Below are 19,935 nucleotides of genomic sequence, written 5' to 3'. Positions count from 1 at the left end.
TTCTTCATATATATAGTAATTAAAAAAAAACACAAACTAACACCAGATATTTTGAATTTTCTCTCACTGAATCTTGCAGTCTTTTTGTGTTCCTTCAGAAAATGTTGGACTTTTATGACAGGCAGTTAATTACTTGTGGATTAATTAGATTCTTTCAAGGTTTGTTTTAAAGACGTTTTACAGGCTGCTCTTCAATGGCCATTATTGCAGCGCTAATTAGAGCCTCCACTTAATGTCCCACGGCTCAAAGAAACTTAAATGATTCCTGGTCATTCATGAGCCCTGGCAATTCTTCCTCGGAGACGATCCTGACCTTGGTCTTTACTCAGAACGTTATTTCCTCCTGCCTGTGGTGTGTTGCTCTATATCTATACAGGTCAACAATTCGCCCAAGTCTCAAGGGAACCCTATGCCATTTCTCAAGTCTTACCCAGGTAGCTTCCCCCTCGTGTGTACTCTGCCTCGTAAATTGTAGCCATACTTGTTCCCTTAAAAAAATCTGGTGTCTCCTTAACTCAGCAAAGATGAAGAGACTTGAGATTTCCTCCCTGTGCAGACAGCTCGGAGATGAGCTGGGCTCACTCATTCTCCTTTGTTCAGGGATCCCCTGTAGGAGTGGCCTGTTTTCCAATGTACAGACGCTGTTTTACCCCCCAGTTTTGTCCCATTTAGAGTTGTGTATATCAGGAGGGTGGTGATGACCACCTTCCATTCTCATGGCCGGGACCGAAGATCAAATAGAGAATGTATATTTGTTCTATCTGGTCTCTACGCAGAGCGCACCACGGTGACCGGCACGTAATCGGGGCCTCAGGAATGCTTGCCGAATAAGCGAAGGACCGCACCCTCGGTTGTTACAATAACGGTTCTGAAAGAAAGACAACACCGAGAGGAGCCAGCAAACAGTGCAACTTCCTACACTCGGAAATCATCGCAGATCCCATGCCTGGGGGGGCCAACTGCGCCCCCACGGCACGTGAGACTGTCAGGTGGGAATCGCACGAGGCTCCTAGAGAAGCTGTCACCGCCCCTCCTGGGTCCAGTTTCACAAATTTCTCGTCACCCCCATTCCCATGCCCCCACGGTTGTGGAATTATGGGCTGTCAGTCCCCGCTGTCACCGGGCGCAAACGATGGAGGTGAAAACCACAAACACGCATCTAAACATTTTCCCCAAGACCATTTGAATGAAAGATACATTTCCCAAGCCAAGTATACACATAAAATTGTAACCATGTTTCTGGGGAGATACATCCATATCTGAAGGGTTGGTGTCTTATTTGCCGGCACTAGATAAATAGGCACACGACTGAAATGCAGAGAAGCAAAAGCAGCGTCAGTGGGAGAGAGATACAAAATGATAGAACGTCCCAGCATAGCAAGTAAGAGAAATAAAATGAAGATGAGAAGGCATACAGACATCCACAGGCCGTTTTATGAAAACAGCATCCTGGCAAAGAAGAAAAAGAACTAGATGGACAAGATTAGTAATGATGAAATAAAGCCACTGGAAAGATGGAGTTACAAGGAGACTCTGTGTGCAGCTCGATGGGAAGACACCTCATGCTGAAAATAAAGGGATGGTCGACCTCTCCCCTCTCCTGGTCAGCAGTGAGGAAGGATCTTGGGGGCCTGGCTGGTCTGTTGAGGATGGAGCCCCAGTCTGTGCTGGGCCCTGAGTGCACTAAAGATCACACATAAAGATCACACACACACAACCCGGTGCCGCGCCCAGCACTGGCTGTGACAGCCAGAGAAAGGCTGAAAATGCTGCTGTTGTACAAGAGAACGGAGGGTGATGGACGTTTCCGGGCGGTTTTGCAAGCCCTGTTCTTTCTCACTGTGGGGACAGACGATTCCACACTTCAGCTGCATCGGCAGTGTGTGTGTGCACGTGTGTGTGTGTAGTAGGCTGACCAGACTTGATGTTTGGCAGCTCCAGGCGGTATTGTGGGGCCGCAGGCAGCACGCCGTGGCGTCGGGGAGAAGCCCTGCGCCGTGTGGTGTGGGAGTCCCAGGTGTGAACCGCACATCGCCCGCTGTGATGTCCCTCTCGGGTGTGGAACGCTGGCCTCTGCGCGGTCTGGACGACCGTGGGGCCCGAGGCCGCAGCTGACTCCCACATGCAAATCTAGACACAGTTTCGTTTGGAATTAGTCAAAGCCGAGTTCCGTCCTCCAGGCCCTCAGCTGCCCCCGAGGCACCAGTGGACACAGAAAAAGCTATTTAGCCTCCACACACTTTTTGCATTTGTAATATAAGAACAACAGGCTACTGCCGCTCACGGGGTTCCTAAGGGTCTCGGTGAAGTGAGGTTGGAGTGCAGAGCTCTGCACCGTGCTGGTCTCACGGCCTGCACCCAGTTCCCGGCTCCCCTTCCTTCCCGCTGCTGGCACAGTGCGGGGGGGCCCCTTCTTCCTCACTGCAGCCTCGGTTTCCCCCACAGTCCCCCCATCCCACTTCAGCTCTCTGAGGCCAACACTCTTCCCTTAACAAGGCTCAACGCCCCAGTCACACAGCGCATTGCTTCGCCGCCACCGGCTGCTCCTGGAACGTCACTGGAGGTCTCAGTTCTCCTTCCGGGATGTGACCCAAACCGCTCCCCCTCCCTACCTCCCTGTCACCGCCTCCCCTCGGGGCACCCTCCTCTCCCTTCACTGGGGCCCGAAGCAGCCCCTGGGCTCCTTCCTGTGGCCCCTCCCTTCCCCAGCCCCTCCGTGACAGGCGTCCAGAGCGGTTTTCCTGAAGTGCACAGGCCTGTCCTCCAGAGTGAACAGGAGGCTGTCCAGCGAGTCTGTGACCGCTTGTTCCTTTTCCAGGGCTTTTCCACGACAACCTACACCCAGTGGGACACACCAACTTGCCTCCCTGTCCCCGCCCCGTGAAACACCCATCCCACCGCTCGGTCACTCTGCCGGGCATGCCGCGTCCCACCTGATCCAGAGGACAGAGATGGCCTCCCTCCCTGGCCCTCCTCTCTGCCGGACATCCCTGCGCCCCCTCTCCCTCACCTTGCGCGCCTTGCCTGCAGTACCTTCACTGCAGAATGTTTTGTTCAAACAGCGACACCTTCAGGTGGAGGCGGAAAGCGCGCCAAGAGTGAAGTCTGTGTTTTGCTGGTTCTCGTCCCCACCCACCTACCTGGTCCAGCCCAGGGCCTCCTGAGAGGGGTTGGGCGGGAAAGCGCTCATTTAATGTCAAATGACAGAGTCTGGGGCAGGGGTGACTGAAGAATGACATTGGACTTCCTTTATTCTACTGAGAATCTCGGGTTTGGGGCCTGGAAGAATAAGCTGCTACTTGATACCATTCGGGTGTTTAAAAGACACAGGCTAACCAGATTCTACCCACCTACTTAACAAGGAAAACCGGACTAGACTATAAAAGAAAAAAGAGACTAACAGTGGGTATGGGTGCTTTTGTTCTCTGTTGTTTTACTAAGAGAAGGAGGAGAGAAAAAAGTAACAAAAAGCGACAATACTCCTGCAGAAGACGGGACTTTTCCTGCCCTCCTTCTGGTCCGGGACTGGGGGCCTGGAAACTCAGAGGTGGGCCCAGCGAGACGTCGGCACACGGTCAGTCACCGCGGGCACGAGCCAGCTGCTGCCCTCTCCACCCGCCAAGGTTGCTGTCTGCGAGGAAATGAGGTCCTGCCTTCCCCAGATCTCCCTGTTTGTCTTCCCCAGGAGAGGCCAGGAACCTGGCTTCGAGCTTATAAATGCCCCAGAGCAGCCCCGTGGGCACAGAGGCTCCAGGGTCACCTTCTCGACTCTGGGCCCAGACAAAGCGACTTCCCCTTTGGGGCTGACTCGTGTGCCGCAGGCAGCCGGTTCTGGGCTGGGCTTGCTTGCAGGCCATGCCGCCTGCTGCTGTCCCAGACCCTGTCCCAGGCGCAGGTCTGACGCACGGGAGTGTCCACTTGGGAGTGAAAACAGAGGCAGAGCCCACGAGGCGGGAGGCTGGGTTGGTTCCCACCGCCAAGAAGGGAGGAGCCTGGGGAACCCCAGTCCTGAGCGATTGATCCCACATTGGCCCCGAGGACAGATGTGTCCAGGATGGTGGGCTTCTTCCCCTCCCACTGTGAGACATGGACCACAGGATGCAAATTAAATGAAATGGAAGGAAACGAGGTGAAACTGAGCAGAGAAAGTCAAGCACACTGGATGAAGTAGGGGGGGAAGTCGTCTCTAGTTCATACCCCGGCCAAATCCTGGCCTCCGTTCGCAGCACAGTCGGGCCCATTATTTTTCCCCTGGAGCCTGCAATGCATCTAATCATACTTGTAATTACGTCCCTCTCTGAGCAGGCAGAGTTCATTAATTTTTAGAGACCGAGATAAAAATTCAAACTCTGCAGTGTAATGATTATGTAAAATCATACAGGAACATACACCAGAGAAACAAAAGCACTTTATTTAAATGTTAATTTAGTCATTTCGATAAGTAATTAAAACAAGGAGATTAGTAATTAAAACAACTACAGACATAAAAAGTGAGGAAAACTCACACGAGCATAACAACAAGAGGTTCTCTCTCTCTTTTTTCTAATTTACTGGTTTTCCCTTCTAAGTATTCCAGAAACTAACTACCCACAACTCTGACCCATTCATCACGGGAGGAAGCCTAATCTCTCTGAAACACGAGGCTGAAATTTTACAAGTGTGATTGAAATGATCGAACCAGCGGCATTCAGACAGCCGTGACGGAAAACCAGCACACTGGAAAACAGAACACAAAATCTCACCACCCACCGAGACGGACGAGGCTCACGGTTCCATGTCCACTTTGTAGCCTTCTGCAGACACACGGGTGCCCTTGGCAACCGTTCACTGAAGTGCAAGGCCAACATTGTATTCTTCTGTGCGCATTTGGTGCACACCATAACTATTTTTCATGTTACTAGATCACCTTCATTATTGTAATGACTACCTCATATTTCATCTATTTTTATTTATCTTATTTCTTTAGACTCAGGGGCTTTTTTCCCCCCTGTACTTTTTAGATTATTTACTTATGAAAAATTTCCTGGGATGAGTCACAATGCATTTTTTAAAAAAGAATTTTGATTTATTTTTAGAGAAAGAAGGGAAGGGAGGGAGAAAGACAGGGAGAGAAACATCCATGTGTGGTTGCCTCTCCCATGCCCCCTACTGGGGACCTGGCCTACAACCCAGGCCTGTGCCCTGACTGGGAATTGAACTGGTGACCCTTTGCTTCGCAGGCCTGTGCTTAATCCACTGAGCCACACCAGCCACGGTGCATCAACATTCTTATCCACCTTGAAGGAATCATCCAGCCTCTTTCCTGTCACCACTGGCATTAGCAATAAAAAGGGCGTATGGAGTATGACCGTCACCCACAGGTCAGCCCCGTGGACTCTTCTGACCAGGTCTGTGAGGTCGTGGCCCATTTGGTGGAGGACAGGCCAAAGCTCTGTTAGTGGACAAACTTGGCTGCCTCATCTGATGGGCGTGAATGGCACTGCCCTCAGAGACCACCCTGGCTTTGAAGTCCCAAATCTCCAACGCAAGCCAGTCACTCCGCCCGCCCGTCTGAGAATGTCTGCGCTAGTGTGTCATAGATGGATTGGAGGGGCGGTGCCAAAAAAAAGGGACGCCATGGCTGCATTGGGAACAGCTGCAAAGGCTAAGGAGCCCCTGCCCTGGCGCCGACCAATAAGCAGAGACCTGGACCCTGAACGGACACACCGGGAAGGCTGACCACCATTCTTCTGAGATCATCCCCTCAAGTTCCTGCCTTTGTAAAACAGATAAAAAACCCTTAGGGCAAAGGGCCCAGTGCACTCTCTGCTTTTAGAACACGCCCACACCCGTGTCATCCTTCTTTTCCAAGGTGCGTGCCTTTGCTTTTGTTCCCCAAGGGCCCTTCCTCGGCCTTCTCGGGGGGCTTGTTTCCTGAGTGCACGCAGCCCAGCCGGCTCCCTTCCTCTGTGACGGGCAAGGCAGCGCGGCCACCTAGACCCTCCTGCGGCTGCGGTCTGGCCTCTTCTACCTTAGGCCCTTCCTTCGATTCGCTGTCCCCAGCTCGAAGAAGTGTGCTGTCAAAATCACCAGGACGCGTGTCAGGAAACCTTTTCTGTATGAAGTCAAGGACTGGGAGACCACGTCGCTGCTAACGGAGAGAGAGACGGAGAGAGAGAGAGACGGAGAGAGAGAGAGAAGGACGGAGAGAGAGACAGGCAGAAAAAAGAAAGGAAGGAAGAAAAAAAGGAAGGAAGGAAGGAAGGAATGGGAAGGGAGGGAGCGGGGAGGGAGGAAAAAGAAAAAAGGAAGAAGGCAGGGAGGGAGACAGTGTCTTACTCAGCAGAGAAAAATGTCGTGAGATTTTTCCAGGACCCGGACAACCACTGCCCACGTATCCAAAGACCCAGTTTGAGCACGAGAAACATGGGCAGTGTTTCTTTCCGTGGCAACGTAAACAGGATACATAATATACCACGGACCCTTTTCTAATTTGTTCATTTGTCGATGAGAGTCTCACAGGAGCGTAAAAATGAAATACATTGTTTGACATTAAAATTATTTTTAAAAGGAGAGTAAAATAGAATGTCCTGGAATGCCTAGGACAGCAGATATGGAATTCAAGTGAAAGTTCACTTAAGGTTGATTTTCTCCCCCTGTTATTTGCAGAGATCTGAGGTTGCTGTTTGCCATAATCACCAGCTTCGAACACCCTGCCCGGCTCAGGAGGCGGCCTGGCCCCAGCTTCTGTGGGGAAGGGGTCCAAACCGAGGTGGCGGCGGCTGCGCCCTGAGGTGCCCTGACGTGGTCCTCCTCGGGGCCTTCCAGCTGTGGATGAACAGGGGCCACGCGCTACCCCGACCAGCTCAGGGGAGGCCCGCAGGGCGGCCTCACACACGCAGACACTGAAAGGAACCCCACGGGATGGTCCGAAATGAAAGCTAACGAGAAGCAGGTCATGGTGGGCAGTCAGGGCCAAGGCCACTGTTCTTCCTTGACAAAGGTCCGTCTTTACCTTTACTGAGCCTGCCTGTTGTCTTTTTGCTTCTACAATAACAGGCCCGATAGCTCGCCTTTGGAACGTCACGGTAACTTCTGCTTTTCCAGCCACCGCACCACAGACAGACCACAAACCCTTCCTTGTCACCGTCAGTGTGTTTGCTGTTGGCTGGTGGCGCGCCTGCACGCACCCGTGTCAAGAAGCACGTGTGTCTATCATTTTACTGTTGCCCAATCCCAGAGGTTTCCCCGTTTTGCTTTCTCCCGCCTCCCTAATCCACCACCCGTGGATTTCACGGAACCCACTTATGCCTCCCCCTTTGAGTGCGGTGGACAAAAGAAGATGCAAAACTGCCATTTTCTGGAGCATTTGCTCAATCTGTTGAGGGCAACTGTCGTCAGATTGGCTCAAACAAACGCACACGACTTCTCACGGGGGTGGACGTTTCCTATGCCGACACTGCTCGGTGCCCCCTGCTCACCCTGCCTGAGCCCGCCGCTGCCCGGGCTCACGCCCTGGGGCCCCAGCAGCCTGCACCCCCCCAGCATGCCCGAGGGGTGGGGTGGAGGGGCACAGAGACTGTACACCCAGCCCAGGGTCTCGCCACCGCTGAGCTCTGTGCAGTTCTGAGGACGGGCGGTAGGTCCCCAGGTGGCACCCTAGTGCTAGTCCACCCCTTTGTGACCACCCATTATCTTAAAAGCTTCCCAGCTGGTCTGCCTGGTGCTCGCACCCTGCGTACCCCTTCCACGGGTCCAGCCCAGCAGAGAGCATCCTGGGAAGCCGAGGAGCCCAGAGCAGGAAGCCGAGGGCGAAAGGCCTGGCTACGCTAACACGAGTGTGTGCGGGAAGCATCTCTTCTTTTCTTAAAAATATATTACTTATTTATTTTTAAAGAGGGGAAGGGAGGGAGAAAGAGAGGGAGAGAAACAGCAATGTGTGGTTGCCTCTCACGCGCCCCCTGCTGGGGACCTGGCCTGCAACCCAGGCCTGTGCCCTGACCGGGAATCGAACCGATGACCCTTTGGTTCACAGGCTGGCACCCGATCCACTGTGCCACACCAGCCAGGGCGGAAGCGTCTGCTCTTGGTGGCCGGGGGGAGAGAATGAGGCTAGAGGTCCAGGCAGGAGGGACGGTCTTAAAATCCTGCAGAGCATCCGCCCGTGCCCCTTTGCTTCCATGGCCCCACCAGCTGCAGGTCGCTGGACAGACTGAGCCACCTGAGAAGGGCGGGCGGCTTCCCCAGGAGCGTGGCCTTTCTGTTCAGGCTGCTTTTGTCAGACAAGGTCGACGCTTCTGGACGTCAAACCAGAAGAGAGCACCTGGCGGGGCCTCAGAAAGGCCACAGGAACCCACGACCCCGGGCTCCTCTTTCTCAGCACCTGCTGGTGACACCGCGCAGAGGGGAGACGAACATCCTTGGCTGGACCCACACTCCGGAAGGCTCCCTGGCTTGGTGGGACTCCAGCCCTGGGGGTGTCCGCGATCTAAATAGGATGCAGCCCCTCCGCACATTTCCCCCTTTCCTTTCTGCTGGGGCCTGCCTGCAGGAGCATGCAAATACAGCTGCGCGACCAGAATACACCGGGCGTGATGGTGACTGGGGCTGCTCAGGCCGCTGGTGTTCGGCGCTCAATAACCCTTTGTCACGAGAGGGACTAAAGGGCATTTTAAGAAGACACAGCCTGCCTTCAGCGGAGCGAGAGGAAGTTCTTCCCTTTCTCCTTCCCCAACGCGGTTTCTGAAGTTCCCTCGTTACTTGGCGACGACAACTTCAGTGAAAACGAACGCTATGTCACCAGCTATTGATCTGAGAGGGAGAAGGCCGTTCCCGGGCGCGTAGTTCATGGCTAAGTGCAGCCGTGTGCACGGGGCCCTGCTTTTACTAAACGGACGTCCTCGCGGGAAATAGCGACCTCGTGGCGACGTTAAAACCCACTTACCCCGGGCCACCGCCTGCGGGTCCGCCCCTCTCGATTCCCATCAGAAACTCATTTTCTGCCTCAGCCGCTCTTCGGAGGGGGTTGAAGCAGAGTTCCACGGGGCGCGTAACTCGACCAAAGATAATTTTGTTGGTTTGTCGAAATGCAACAACGCAGGCACACCCATTCTTCCCCCGTCTTGCTTTGCAGACCTCTGTTTAACTGCAAGAAGCTCTCGTTCGGGGAGCCACGCCACCAGGCCGCCTCTCTGCACCCCCCCCCCCACCAGCATCCACCCACTGTCTGTGTGCACGGCGGGATTCACTGCACCCTAGACCTCATACACACTTTATATTTTAAAGAAAAAGTCATCATCCCCCCAAGCAGGACATGAGAGGTACTTCAACAGCAAGTAGAATGCTCTGGAGGAGGAAAAAGAACGTTGAGAGGCATTTGAACGAGTCTGGGGGTGGGAGGGCCACGGTGGAGCCTGCCTTTCTTGCCCCTGGAACTGAGGCTCTGGGGGCCGGCCTGACCCTCACCAATCACCCAAAGGCTCCATTGCAACTCAGGGCTCAGGATGCTTATCTGTGAACCCCTGAACCCCCGGGTAGTAGAATTCCAGGACTTCTAGGTTTCCCATTCACACCAGAGACGTGTCCCGATCATTCTGACTTGGAATCCGCCTTAGTTTCTTCCTTCAGGTCTCCCACTGCCTCGGACGAGAGTAGGACCCCCTCCCTCAACTCGAGAGACGGCCTTTCCCACAGTGAGAATGAACTTATTGAGCAAAGAAAAACCAATCCTCTTTAAACCGGTTTTGGGTGTACAGCTTCAGCCGCATGTTGGAGAAACACCTCTAAGGGCACAGAAACTCCACATCGCAAGATGCCGCTCGGATCGCTGGGAAGACCGATTTCACAGCGGTGACGCTCACACGGGCCAAGCACACTGATTTTCAAGGGCCAGCGTCACTTACTGCCATCAGCGTGAGTACAGTCGGTACCTGCACCAAGGGCCCCTGTGCTGGCAGAGACTCGTTTTTTATTTTTTAAATTGATGAGAGGGAGAGAGAGAGAGAGAGAGGGAGAGAGAGAATGTGTTGTGGCACTTACTCAACATTCATTTGTTGCTTCTCGTATGTGCCCTGACCGGGGATCAAACCCGAAACCTTGTATCAGGACGGTGCTCTAACCCACTGAGCCCCCCGGCCAGGGAGAGGTTAGTTACAAACTATTTTCTACGCATGACCACCGTTGTCCCGTAAATGTGGGAAGCCTGGGGACTTTATCTTTCAATTATCTGTGATCTGCAACACTAGTTTTCAACACCTCGGAGAAATTCCCAAACCCCGGCAGAAACTGGGCTTTGATCTTATTAAATTAGTGCGCTTTCGATTTCTTATTATCTGCCGTTGCTCAGCCCGCAGTATTCCAAGTTCATTGCTTCTGTGTGCCTGTCCTGGAAGTTGGACCTGAAAATCACTTCCTGCGGGAGACGCCACGGAACTTATCCCGGTCATCACAAAAGGTACTCACGATTTTTTTGCCTTCTATGAGCACGGTGGACGTATTAGTTTCGACATCTCGCAGTATCACACTTCCCTTCTGTTCTCGGTAGATGAATTCTTTATCTGCAAGAGAGGAAATTAAAAAAGAACCATGAGCCATCCAGGAACTCCCCGAGCCTTTGATGGAAAGTTAGCAAAATGAATGGGCTACTCGTGAAAAAAACACAGCCAGTGTTTCCTCAAAGGCTCCTTTCAATGTGGAAAAATATATTTAGTTCCTCTTAACATAACCTCCCGGGCAGCTATTCTTTGAATCTTATCTCCTATTCCTGTTCCACGCGCTGGCAGAAAAAGCACCGGCGCACGCGCTCACAACATTTTTAGAACACTCTGGACCTTTTTGGGGCAGGACAAGCGGAGTGCCCACAGATGGCAGATTGAGAAATCTGCTACCATGAGAGATGGAAGATAACTGGCACTCAATGGACCAATTTCTTCTTTTTCAATCCTCATCTGAGGCCCTGTTTATTGCTTTGAGAGAGACAGGAAGCGGGAGAGAGAGAGAGAGAAAGAGGGAGACACTGACGTGGGAGAGAAAAGCATCGATCAGTTGCCTCCTATGGGCGAACCCACAACCTAGCTGTGTGCCCGGATCGGGAATAGAACCTGCGACCTTTGGGTGCACAGGATGGCGCTCCAACGGACGGAACCGCCCGGCCGGGGCCAGACCACTGTCTTGTATCTGAGACTCTGGGGTGAGGTCTGTTTACGTGCACACACATATACCGACCCCCCCCCCCCCACAGCCTGTGGAATTGTTTTCACTTTGTCCATGAGTCTCCTCTGTGGCTCCATCAGGAACCGGCTGGTCCTCGGGGATCTTTGAATGTCTACACTGTATCTTTAGTGATACTATGATACTTTGTACCATCAGTCACCGCCTAGGAAACGAATGAGACAGGCGCACGGACTAGTATGAATGCAGATGGGTAGGAGCTGTGCGTGCCTGCAGGGCCACACACTGTCACAGAGAGGGGAACTTCCGGCGGATAGGGTTGTTGGTGGCAGGCAGGACACACTCGGGGAAGAAGCAAGAACATCGTTCTGGGGGAAGGTGGTCCCACTGACCCAGTGGGATGGTGAAGGCGTCTCACACGATCACGGGGAACGCTGTGCGCAGACTGGGTCGATTCCGATGGCCTTTCTAGTCGTTCTTTATTCTGTCTGAGAGAATCACACACTTTCTCTTTTTATCCCTTTCTTCTGATTGCTTTAATTTTCTCCCCCTTTTCGGGTTTGTTGAGGTGGAAGCTTTGATCGTCGGTTTCACGTCCCATCTTTTCTAATAAAACTCTTAAGACTAAAAATCTCCCCCCGCGGATGGTATTAGCTACATCTCACAGACTTTACAGGCTGAATTACATTACTATTCAGTTCGAATTATCTCTCATTTTCCCTGGAACGTCTGCCTGGCCCAATGATTATTTAGAAATGTGTTGTTTAATTTCCAAATACATAGAGTTACTCTGGTCCTCTTATTTTTTTATAGATGTTTAATTTAAATTCGTCGGATCAAAGATTGCTCTGTAGATGGTTTCGGTCTTTTTATAACTCATTAGGACATTTCTGTGGCCCATAATGTGGTCTGTCTTGGTAGGCGTACCGTATGCACACTTAATGAAGTACTGATGTAGTTTGGTTTGGTCTTTTCCATTTTTCTTTGGCTTATTTTCTTCTTGTCTGTCAACTTCTTTCCCCCTTTTTTGTTTCTTGGCTTTCACATTGCTGTTGACTATTTTTAGAATTTTTATTTCCTTATTTTTTTGCTGTGTTTTCTTTGCCTTTAGTTTTCGGTGGTTGCCCTGGGGGTTCAGTATATACTTTTCACGGTCACCCAGCCTACACAGGGTTAACAACACTACTTCTCGGGCACACAGAAACCGGCCACGTTTGCAGGCCCACCTCCAGCCCCGTGATTTTATAATTCCGTGTATGACACCCATCAGCAGGGCATATGTGTTCCACCAGACCACGCTGTGATGACTGACTGGAACAGAACAGGGCTTGTAAAGAAATTCAGAAGGAAATGTCAAAAAGGCCTTCCGCATTTACCCACTGTTTACCACTCCAGTGCTTTTTATTCTTTTTTTTTAAAGATTTTATTTATTTATCCTTAGAGGGGAAGGGAAGGAGAGAAGAAGAGAAATATCAATGTGTGGTTGCCTCTCACGACTCGTTGCTGGGAAGTGGCCTGCAACCCAGGCATGTGCCCTGACTGGGAATCGAACCGCGATCGTGTGGTTCCCAGGCCCGCGCTCAATCCACTGAGCTACACCAGCCAGGGCTTTTATTCTTTATTGAGATCTGGATTTCCACCCAATGTCATTTTTCTGCTTTACGAAGGGCTTTCTTTAGGGTTCCCGGTTCTATGTGTCCACCAGTACCCAGTCCCTTTACGTTGGTTTTATCTGACAGTGTCCTCAATTACCCTTCATCCTCGAAGGACATTATCTCTTAACAGAGAATTCTAGGTCAATAGGTTCTTTTTTCTTTCCTAGCAGCATTTTGAAACTTCCTTCTGCTCTCTCCTGGCTGCCATCGTGGTTTCCGAGGGACCCATAAGGCAACAATGAACTGGGTGGTTCTTTCCTTGCCTGTTTCTTCCCTACCTTTTCCTTTTGCTGCTTTCGAGGTTTGTTTGCTGTCTTTCGTTTTCAGCAGTTTGACTCCGGTGCCTTTTAGACCAGGCTGGGTTGTGTTTATCTTGTCTGATGTTCGCTGAGCACCTTGTACCAGCAACTTGCCATCGTCACCAAATCTTCAGCCATTCATTGGCCAAATATTTTTTCTGCTCCTTTATCTACATGTTCTCCTTCTGCTACTCCAAGTGCATGTTCGTCAGATCGGTCATAGGGTCAAATTCTCTCTTTCGTAGCTGATGCTTGCCTGGTTGCCCTTTTCTTCAGTAAGAACGTGATGTCGACATTTTGAAATCCAAGACAGATCAAGAATTTTGCGTTGAAATCCATCGTGATGGATTAATTCTCTCCCACAGATGCTCAGAGTTTTGTTTTATATATTTTGTGGCCAATTTATTAGAGCCGCGATTTTTTACCATCTGCCGCAAGAAAGTTTAAAGTGTGCCACCCCCGTCCGTTTTAGTCAGGGGCGCAGGCCTCGTTTCCCTTAGATTGTCCAGTAAAAGAAACGACAGCAGCCGACACAGAGCTGTCCAGTGTGAATGAATCAAAACGCTGTCTATTTTCTTTCTTTTTGCCAGGTCAGCTTTCTCAGACTATGTGGGTTTTGCTGGGGTCATTCAGCCTGCGCCGCGATGTGGCGAGGTGTGAAAGGCTTCTGGGATCGGGGGAGATGAACCAGAAAGCCACACTCAGTGCGGACTCTCGGAAGTACGAAGTGTGAGGCTCTTAAAGAAAGAGACTGCCTACAGAAAATCTCGCCCTTCGCCGCCTGCCGGCAGATCCCCGCCCCAGGCCCAGGACGCAGTGCTCGGCGTGCGAGCACATCGCTGGGTTCGCTGCTCTGTGTGCTTGAGCCAGGCTTCCAAGCCAAAAACACGACAGAGCTAGAAAGAAGTCGCCCTGTTTGTTAGCAGCAAAAGTGATGACTTTTCATGTTCAGGCCGTTTCCTCAATTTGGGATACCAAAATATATAGCAAAGCAACGCATTCTTTTCTTGCGCTTCCAAAAGTAAGACAGAATTGCAGTCACTTACTCTGAGGTTTATATTTCAGTTGACTTTACGTGGGGCTTATTTTTGCCTGACAGTAATGTATTTTTTAGAAAGCTTGTTCGGAGGTTGGCCCATGGCAGACAGATTAAAAGCACCGTGGCATTTCGTGGTACCGTTGGTTTCTTACCGATCGAGACCACACTCGGTTCTTACTGACAAGTGTGATTTGTGTATGCTGGTGGGTTTTGACGAGAATATTAATCCTTCATTACACCGATATCACAAAGCACCTTTGCATGTGAAGTATGGATTTTAATTTTGGAAACAAAGAGCGCACATAGTAGACAGAGTAAATTTGACTGCTCCTTTTCATTTTAATTACCGATAATGGGAGAGATGCCCTATCTGTCGCTCTCTGTCGCTCACCTTATAACTCACTTGTGTGTGATAACCCACAGCCTATGGTACGTTCCCTAAGACCACCCACACCTGCACGGTGGTCAGAAAACAGGAAGCCTGCTGTGGAACCCCCCCGTGCCCGCAGTGAGGTCCGGCGAGGCCTCTGCCCGCAGCCGCACTTAGGGTTCCCGCTGTAAATGGCTGACTCCGGTCCGGGACCCGGACTGGCTCGGACACCACGGAAGGCATTAAGGTCAAAACGGCTCCCAAACCAAGTGGAAGAAGAGAGTGTCCCTGACCAACAAGGGGACATTCAGAGCCTCCACTGGGATGATGGCGACAGATGAAAGCTCACTGACTCTTTGTAAAGCTCATGAATGTAAAATGACACTTAAAAAAGAAAAAACTAATTACATGGACCGTCGTCATTAAACGGACCGACGTCAGAGGGTGCTCGCAGGTCAGCGTGCAATTTAAAAGCTGGTACGGAAATGGGAAAACATCAGGAGAATGTCCCTTTGCTCCCATTCAAAGTGGATCAGACAAGGGAAGGTACCCAGCAGGAAGGTCGATGGGGGCTCTGCCGCACCTGGTGAGCGAAGGTGGCGATCGGCCGATTGGCCAAGGCTACAGGACCGCGTGAGAGGCAGTCCCACTAATGCCTCCTGAGGGGAGAGGCACTATGGATGGAGTGCTACCCACATGCCCCCCTCCTGAAAAAAAAAAACCAGAGCGCCAACCTAATCCACCCACCAGCAATGACAGAAAATACAGAGAATGGAGACACATTCTAGCCAACACCGTAAGTAGGAATCTCAGAGACACTGTAGCAAAAACGACCTGTTCTTTTTTCCTCCAAGAAATAAGGGCATTTATATGGCAACAGGAAATTTAAACACTTGTAGGTTAATTAAGATTGTTAATAGGACTCACAGGAAAATGGTGCTTGGAGCAAGCACTGTTTTGTTTGGGAGTCTATTTTTTTTTTAGGGTGATGCAACGGCCATGTTCTTCTCTGTGCAACAAGGCAGGTCCTTCTGTTTCAGAGGCGCGCGGTGAGACACAGGAGGGTAAAACGACACGGTGTCAGGAGAGCCCCTCAAACAGCAGGGGGGACCAGAGCGAGGCCAGCCTGCAAACGAGGTGCTTTTGTTTATGCTCAGCGTGTTCTGTGGTAAAAAGGCAGGAACTGGTTGTAAAGCCCGAGCAGTTTAAGGAAATCCGGGAGCTCTCAGAAACATGCAGCTCCTCGGGCTCCTTCCAGCCTCTTCTCTCCTCCTCAGGCTTGCACGGATTTGCGTGTTCGAACTCCTCGCGTGTTTGGGAGCGGTGGTGGTCTCATCCTAGTTCTCCGATCACCGCCGGCCCATGAGTTAAAATTCTGAAAACTCTTTCCCGCCAAAGTCAGCAGCCGGGGATGGGAATGGGCAGTGCCGGACAACAAGTTTTCCGTCCAGGTGTGGATTTATTGCTTCTGGCTCAGAGGGAGTTCTCCTTTGGCTTCCAAAGACAGTAACAATTAGAAAGCTGGTGTCAGAAATTATGCTTATTTGGGGAACGGCACGCCAAGTGCAAATGTCTTTAGTTGGATTGTGTTTACCACCTGGGACTGTGTTGCCAATAGGTAGCTGCTAGCCACACATTCCCATGAACACCACAAATCAGTTAAAATTAAATAAAACTAAAAGGTCCTTATTTGCAGGAGACACAGCTCTAAGCCCTCGACAGGTGCACCCGGCAGTGGGTGCTGGGCGGGACGCGGCAGGTACCGAGCGCGCCCGTCATTGCAGAGAGCGCTTTGGGTGCTCCGTCTAGAAGTTCACAACGGTACGGGGCTGTCCCAGAGGAGCCTTATTTCACACCCCTGTGCACTTTCAGTCTGAAAATCCACCCCCGCAGGCCATCGTGGTCCTAGAGAAAACCAAAGGGTGTCTTCGAAACGCAGTCGGCTGCCCTGGCCGGTGTGGCTCAGTGGGTTGAGTGCCGACCTCTGAACCAGGTCATCCCTCCAAATCCCAGCAGGGCATGTGCCTGGGTTGCAGGCCAGGCCCCAACCCCTGCAGTAGGGGGCGCCTGAGAGGCAACCACACACTGATGTTTCTCTCCCTCTCTTTCTTCTCCCCTTCTCCTCTTCATAAAAACAAATAAATAAAATCTTTAAAAAACCCCGCCTGGTTGGCAGGCCGGTGATCCCCCTTAACAGTGTGTCCCCATGCTTTTCGCACCATGACAGGTGTGGGGGGTGGAAAATATTTCCAGTACACCCCAATTATCACTGCTTTGCAGATGATCTGGGGGGGGGGCGATGGCCCACTGCACTGACTCACTGATGAGTGGGGAGAACGTGCCAAGGACACCCCTGCGTTTTAAGGCGTGTTGGCACTTGTGGTATTTCCACCCTCCCCCCCAAACGGCCCCACGGGGTAACCTCATCCTTCCGTTTGAACTTACAGGAACTGCACGCAGACCTCCGGCACAGCAGGGCAGCGTCAGTGCCGACAGAGACGGTGAGGAAGCAGGAGTGACGCGCGTTTTACTGAAAGTGGGCAAGTAACTTATTTTCACGAGCATGTGCTTAGGAGAGGTAGCAGTTTCTGAAAAGATAAATGGTGGGCTGGAGAAGCCAAAGTCCAAAGAAAAGAAGAGCCAACCAGGAGACATTGTGTTCATGTGAGAATATTTATCCTATTTTCTTCACCGCCAGACCTCTGGCATGCAGGCACCTCGAATTCACCACGTTCCCTGACTTGGCGAAACTGCCACTAACATAGCCAATCAGAGGGTGGTTACCGCGAGCCGGCTCCGCAAAGTTCCACGCTCACGACAGCACTGTCCCGTCACTCGTGACTTCAAGCACTCCCGTCATTCCGTCAGTGCCTTAGGGAGTAAGATTTTCTGGGCCTGAGAAACAGATCCACACCGAAAACCATGAAGTTCGGTTAGAAGTGAAAACCCGACAGTGTTGCATTTGTGTAAGAAATAGCCACAGGGAGAGATGTTTACTTTCTTAAAGCGTGTGTTTGCTGGTCTCGTCCCCAGAAAGGGGCTGGGCGCTCAGTCCTCCCGGACACTCGGATCCTGGTCTCTCAGCCCCCTCCCCACCGAAAGAGCCTGGGGTCGTTGAAGATGCGGGCGCTTCAAGATCCGAGACACGGAATGTGCCCATGAACTTGGGGTATTTTTTTTTATAGTTTTTACTTCCTGATTTTAGACAGAGGAAGGGGGAGAGAGAGAGGGAAAGATCCATTTGTTCTTGAGCTTCTTTGTGTGTTCCCTGGCTGTGTTTCGTGTACACCCTGATGGTGGATCGGGCCCACAACCTTGGTGTCATAGGGCCGATGCTCTAACCGCTGAGCCCCACAGCCAGGGCCGACCCTGGGATATCTTATCAGCTAGAAGGCAAGGACGTGTTCAGCAAGAGATGGCTTGTGTCCCTGAAACCACGGTAGGTCGCAAGAGCCACCAGCTCTTCCCTCGACAGTGTCCACAGCCCGTGCCTCTGACTTTGCTGGGACCTCCTCTTGACCTTGGGCTCAGGCACGTGACTTGAATGCCACTCTGAAAGTTGGCCTTGCCCTCTCCTAGCTTCTACGGTGGCCGACAGACAAGCACGTCTGACCTAGGCTTTGGCCCCAGGAGGAGACCCAAAAGTGGATGCAACCCAAAAGTGAGTTGCCATCGTGACCCGAGGCCAGGCCAGATCAGCTGACAGCCAGCTGGTTGTCCCATCCTGTGAGCCAATCAGCCGACAGACAGGCAGAGTCAGAACCAAGCACCAGCTGACCTCCAGACTGTGAGGGACACTGTGTGTGTCCTTGAAGCCGTGTGGTGGCTGACCACTCCCGGGGCCACAGGTCCCTGCTACAGGCAGTGAACAGCCAGTGGGGCAGTCTCCAGCGGGCAAAATTGGGAACATCAGAGCATCCAAAGCACGTTACCATGGATTAAAACGAATCAGACTAACCGAGTGCAAAAAACTACCCATCGGTCTGTAACGGCAGTCACACACACACACACACACACACCCCACCTCCCTTATCCGCCAGGGGAGGCAACTGTTGCACCAACTTTGCCCCGTGAACCTGGTCACCAAAAAGGAGTCATTCTGGGTTTCCCTGCATTTTCCACCGTCCATCCAGGGACACTGCTGAGGAGGAGGGGTCCTCCCGCCAGAAGACAGCCGACTCATCGGCACAGAAGGAACGACGGCGTGGGAATGTCACCATTTCACGGCCCTCACAGAAGTCCCCAATGCAGGTCGGGCTCACCGATCAGTGCTGAACCCGCTTGGCGGAAAGCTGAGGGGTGTTCTCCCCACACTGAGGCGGTACCCCAGGAAATCCCTGCTGTATGAACGGGCAAAGCCTGTTTATAACAGAGGGACGTGGGGGGCGTGACGACAGCCCACGAGGCAGCGTTGCCGTCCCTCACGGTGGGACCGAGGGGGCCGCTCCCCGAGGGAGGCGTAAGACGGATCCGGGGTGTGGGAGACCCCACGGCACGCCCGGCCTGACGCAGGGAAGTAACTTCTGTTCACAGGGGAAGGACGAGCGGTTCTCCATCCCCGGCAACCCCAGAGACGGAAGTAACCGCCCCGCATGTGACCCTTGGCTTCATCCGCGACGGGAGGGAAAACCATAGAGGAAACGCTGAGAACGAAGGAGAGGCTCCTAAGGGGCCTGGGAACTCGAGTGGCACTAGGGAATTACAGTCATTGTCGTAGACCCGACGCTGCTGTGGATTATGGGAGAGCATGCCAGTGCGGACGCGTGTGGGTGGAAGAACGTGGTATAACGTATGTTTAAACGTTTTCAGCAAAAACACCGGCCGAGGACCCACACAGGATGAAAGAGTTGACATCGCCTGGTGCTTATTGAATTGTTCCCTGTGCTGTCCTTTGGAACAAAGAAAGAAAATGACGCAGCCCCTGACTCCTGGGAACGTACAAGAGAGTTGGGCGGGCAGAGGCACTGCGCCGCAGAGCGTGAGTGGAGACGCGTTAGGGCCAAAAGCTGACAGGGAGCAGAGGCTGGTTGGGGGGGGGCAGCCCGCCCTCCCTCCCTTGAGTGCAGGAGACGAGAGACCACCAGAGACCCCATGTAGGTGCTATGCACCCGCCTGGTTCATGATACGTATGCCAGATTCTGAGCAGGCGTCTACAGACTTGGGAGCAGGTCTGCAAACGTGTGTCTTCAGCTCTGTTTTTCCCCCCTGGCTTACATCACAAAAGTCAGGGATTAAAGTGAGGGTGGGGGGGATGCGGGTGGGAAGGTGGCGCAGGGCAGAGGGGAATAAAGGGGGGGATGAGACAACTGTAATAGCATAATCAATAAAAGATAATTTAAAAAGTAAACAAAATAAAAAAAAATACGTACAACGGTTCTTATCTTTCAGAAGAAGGTTTTCAATTCCATTCTTTAAAGGCTAGCA

At 52.1% G+C, this 19,935-nt stretch overlaps 1 protein-coding gene across 1 annotated transcript in view; it reads right to left on the bottom strand.

Annotated features, from left to right (window-relative positions):
• Positions 1 to 19,935, bottom strand: part of DPP6 (dipeptidyl peptidase like 6) — a 190,076-nt gene that overhangs the window by 131,293 nt on the left and 38,848 nt on the right. Inside the window, exon 4 of the mRNA XM_037049919.1 lies at positions 10,441 to 10,535. Within this exon, the coding sequence (XP_036905814.1) occupies positions 10,441 to 10,535 (95 nt within the window). The remainder of the gene's footprint in view (positions 1 to 10,440; positions 10,536 to 19,935) is intronic.

The sequence above is a fragment of the Sturnira hondurensis genome, unplaced genomic scaffold (assembly GCF_014824575.4).
Source record: "Sturnira hondurensis isolate 20B ecotype Veracruz unplaced genomic scaffold, ASM1482457v3 Scaffold0006496, whole genome shotgun sequence".
NCBI lineage: Eukaryota > Metazoa > Chordata > Mammalia > Chiroptera > Phyllostomidae > Sturnira > Sturnira hondurensis.
The sequence above is the reverse complement of the archived record's forward strand: the minus strand, read 5'-3'. Positions and strand labels throughout refer to the sequence as shown.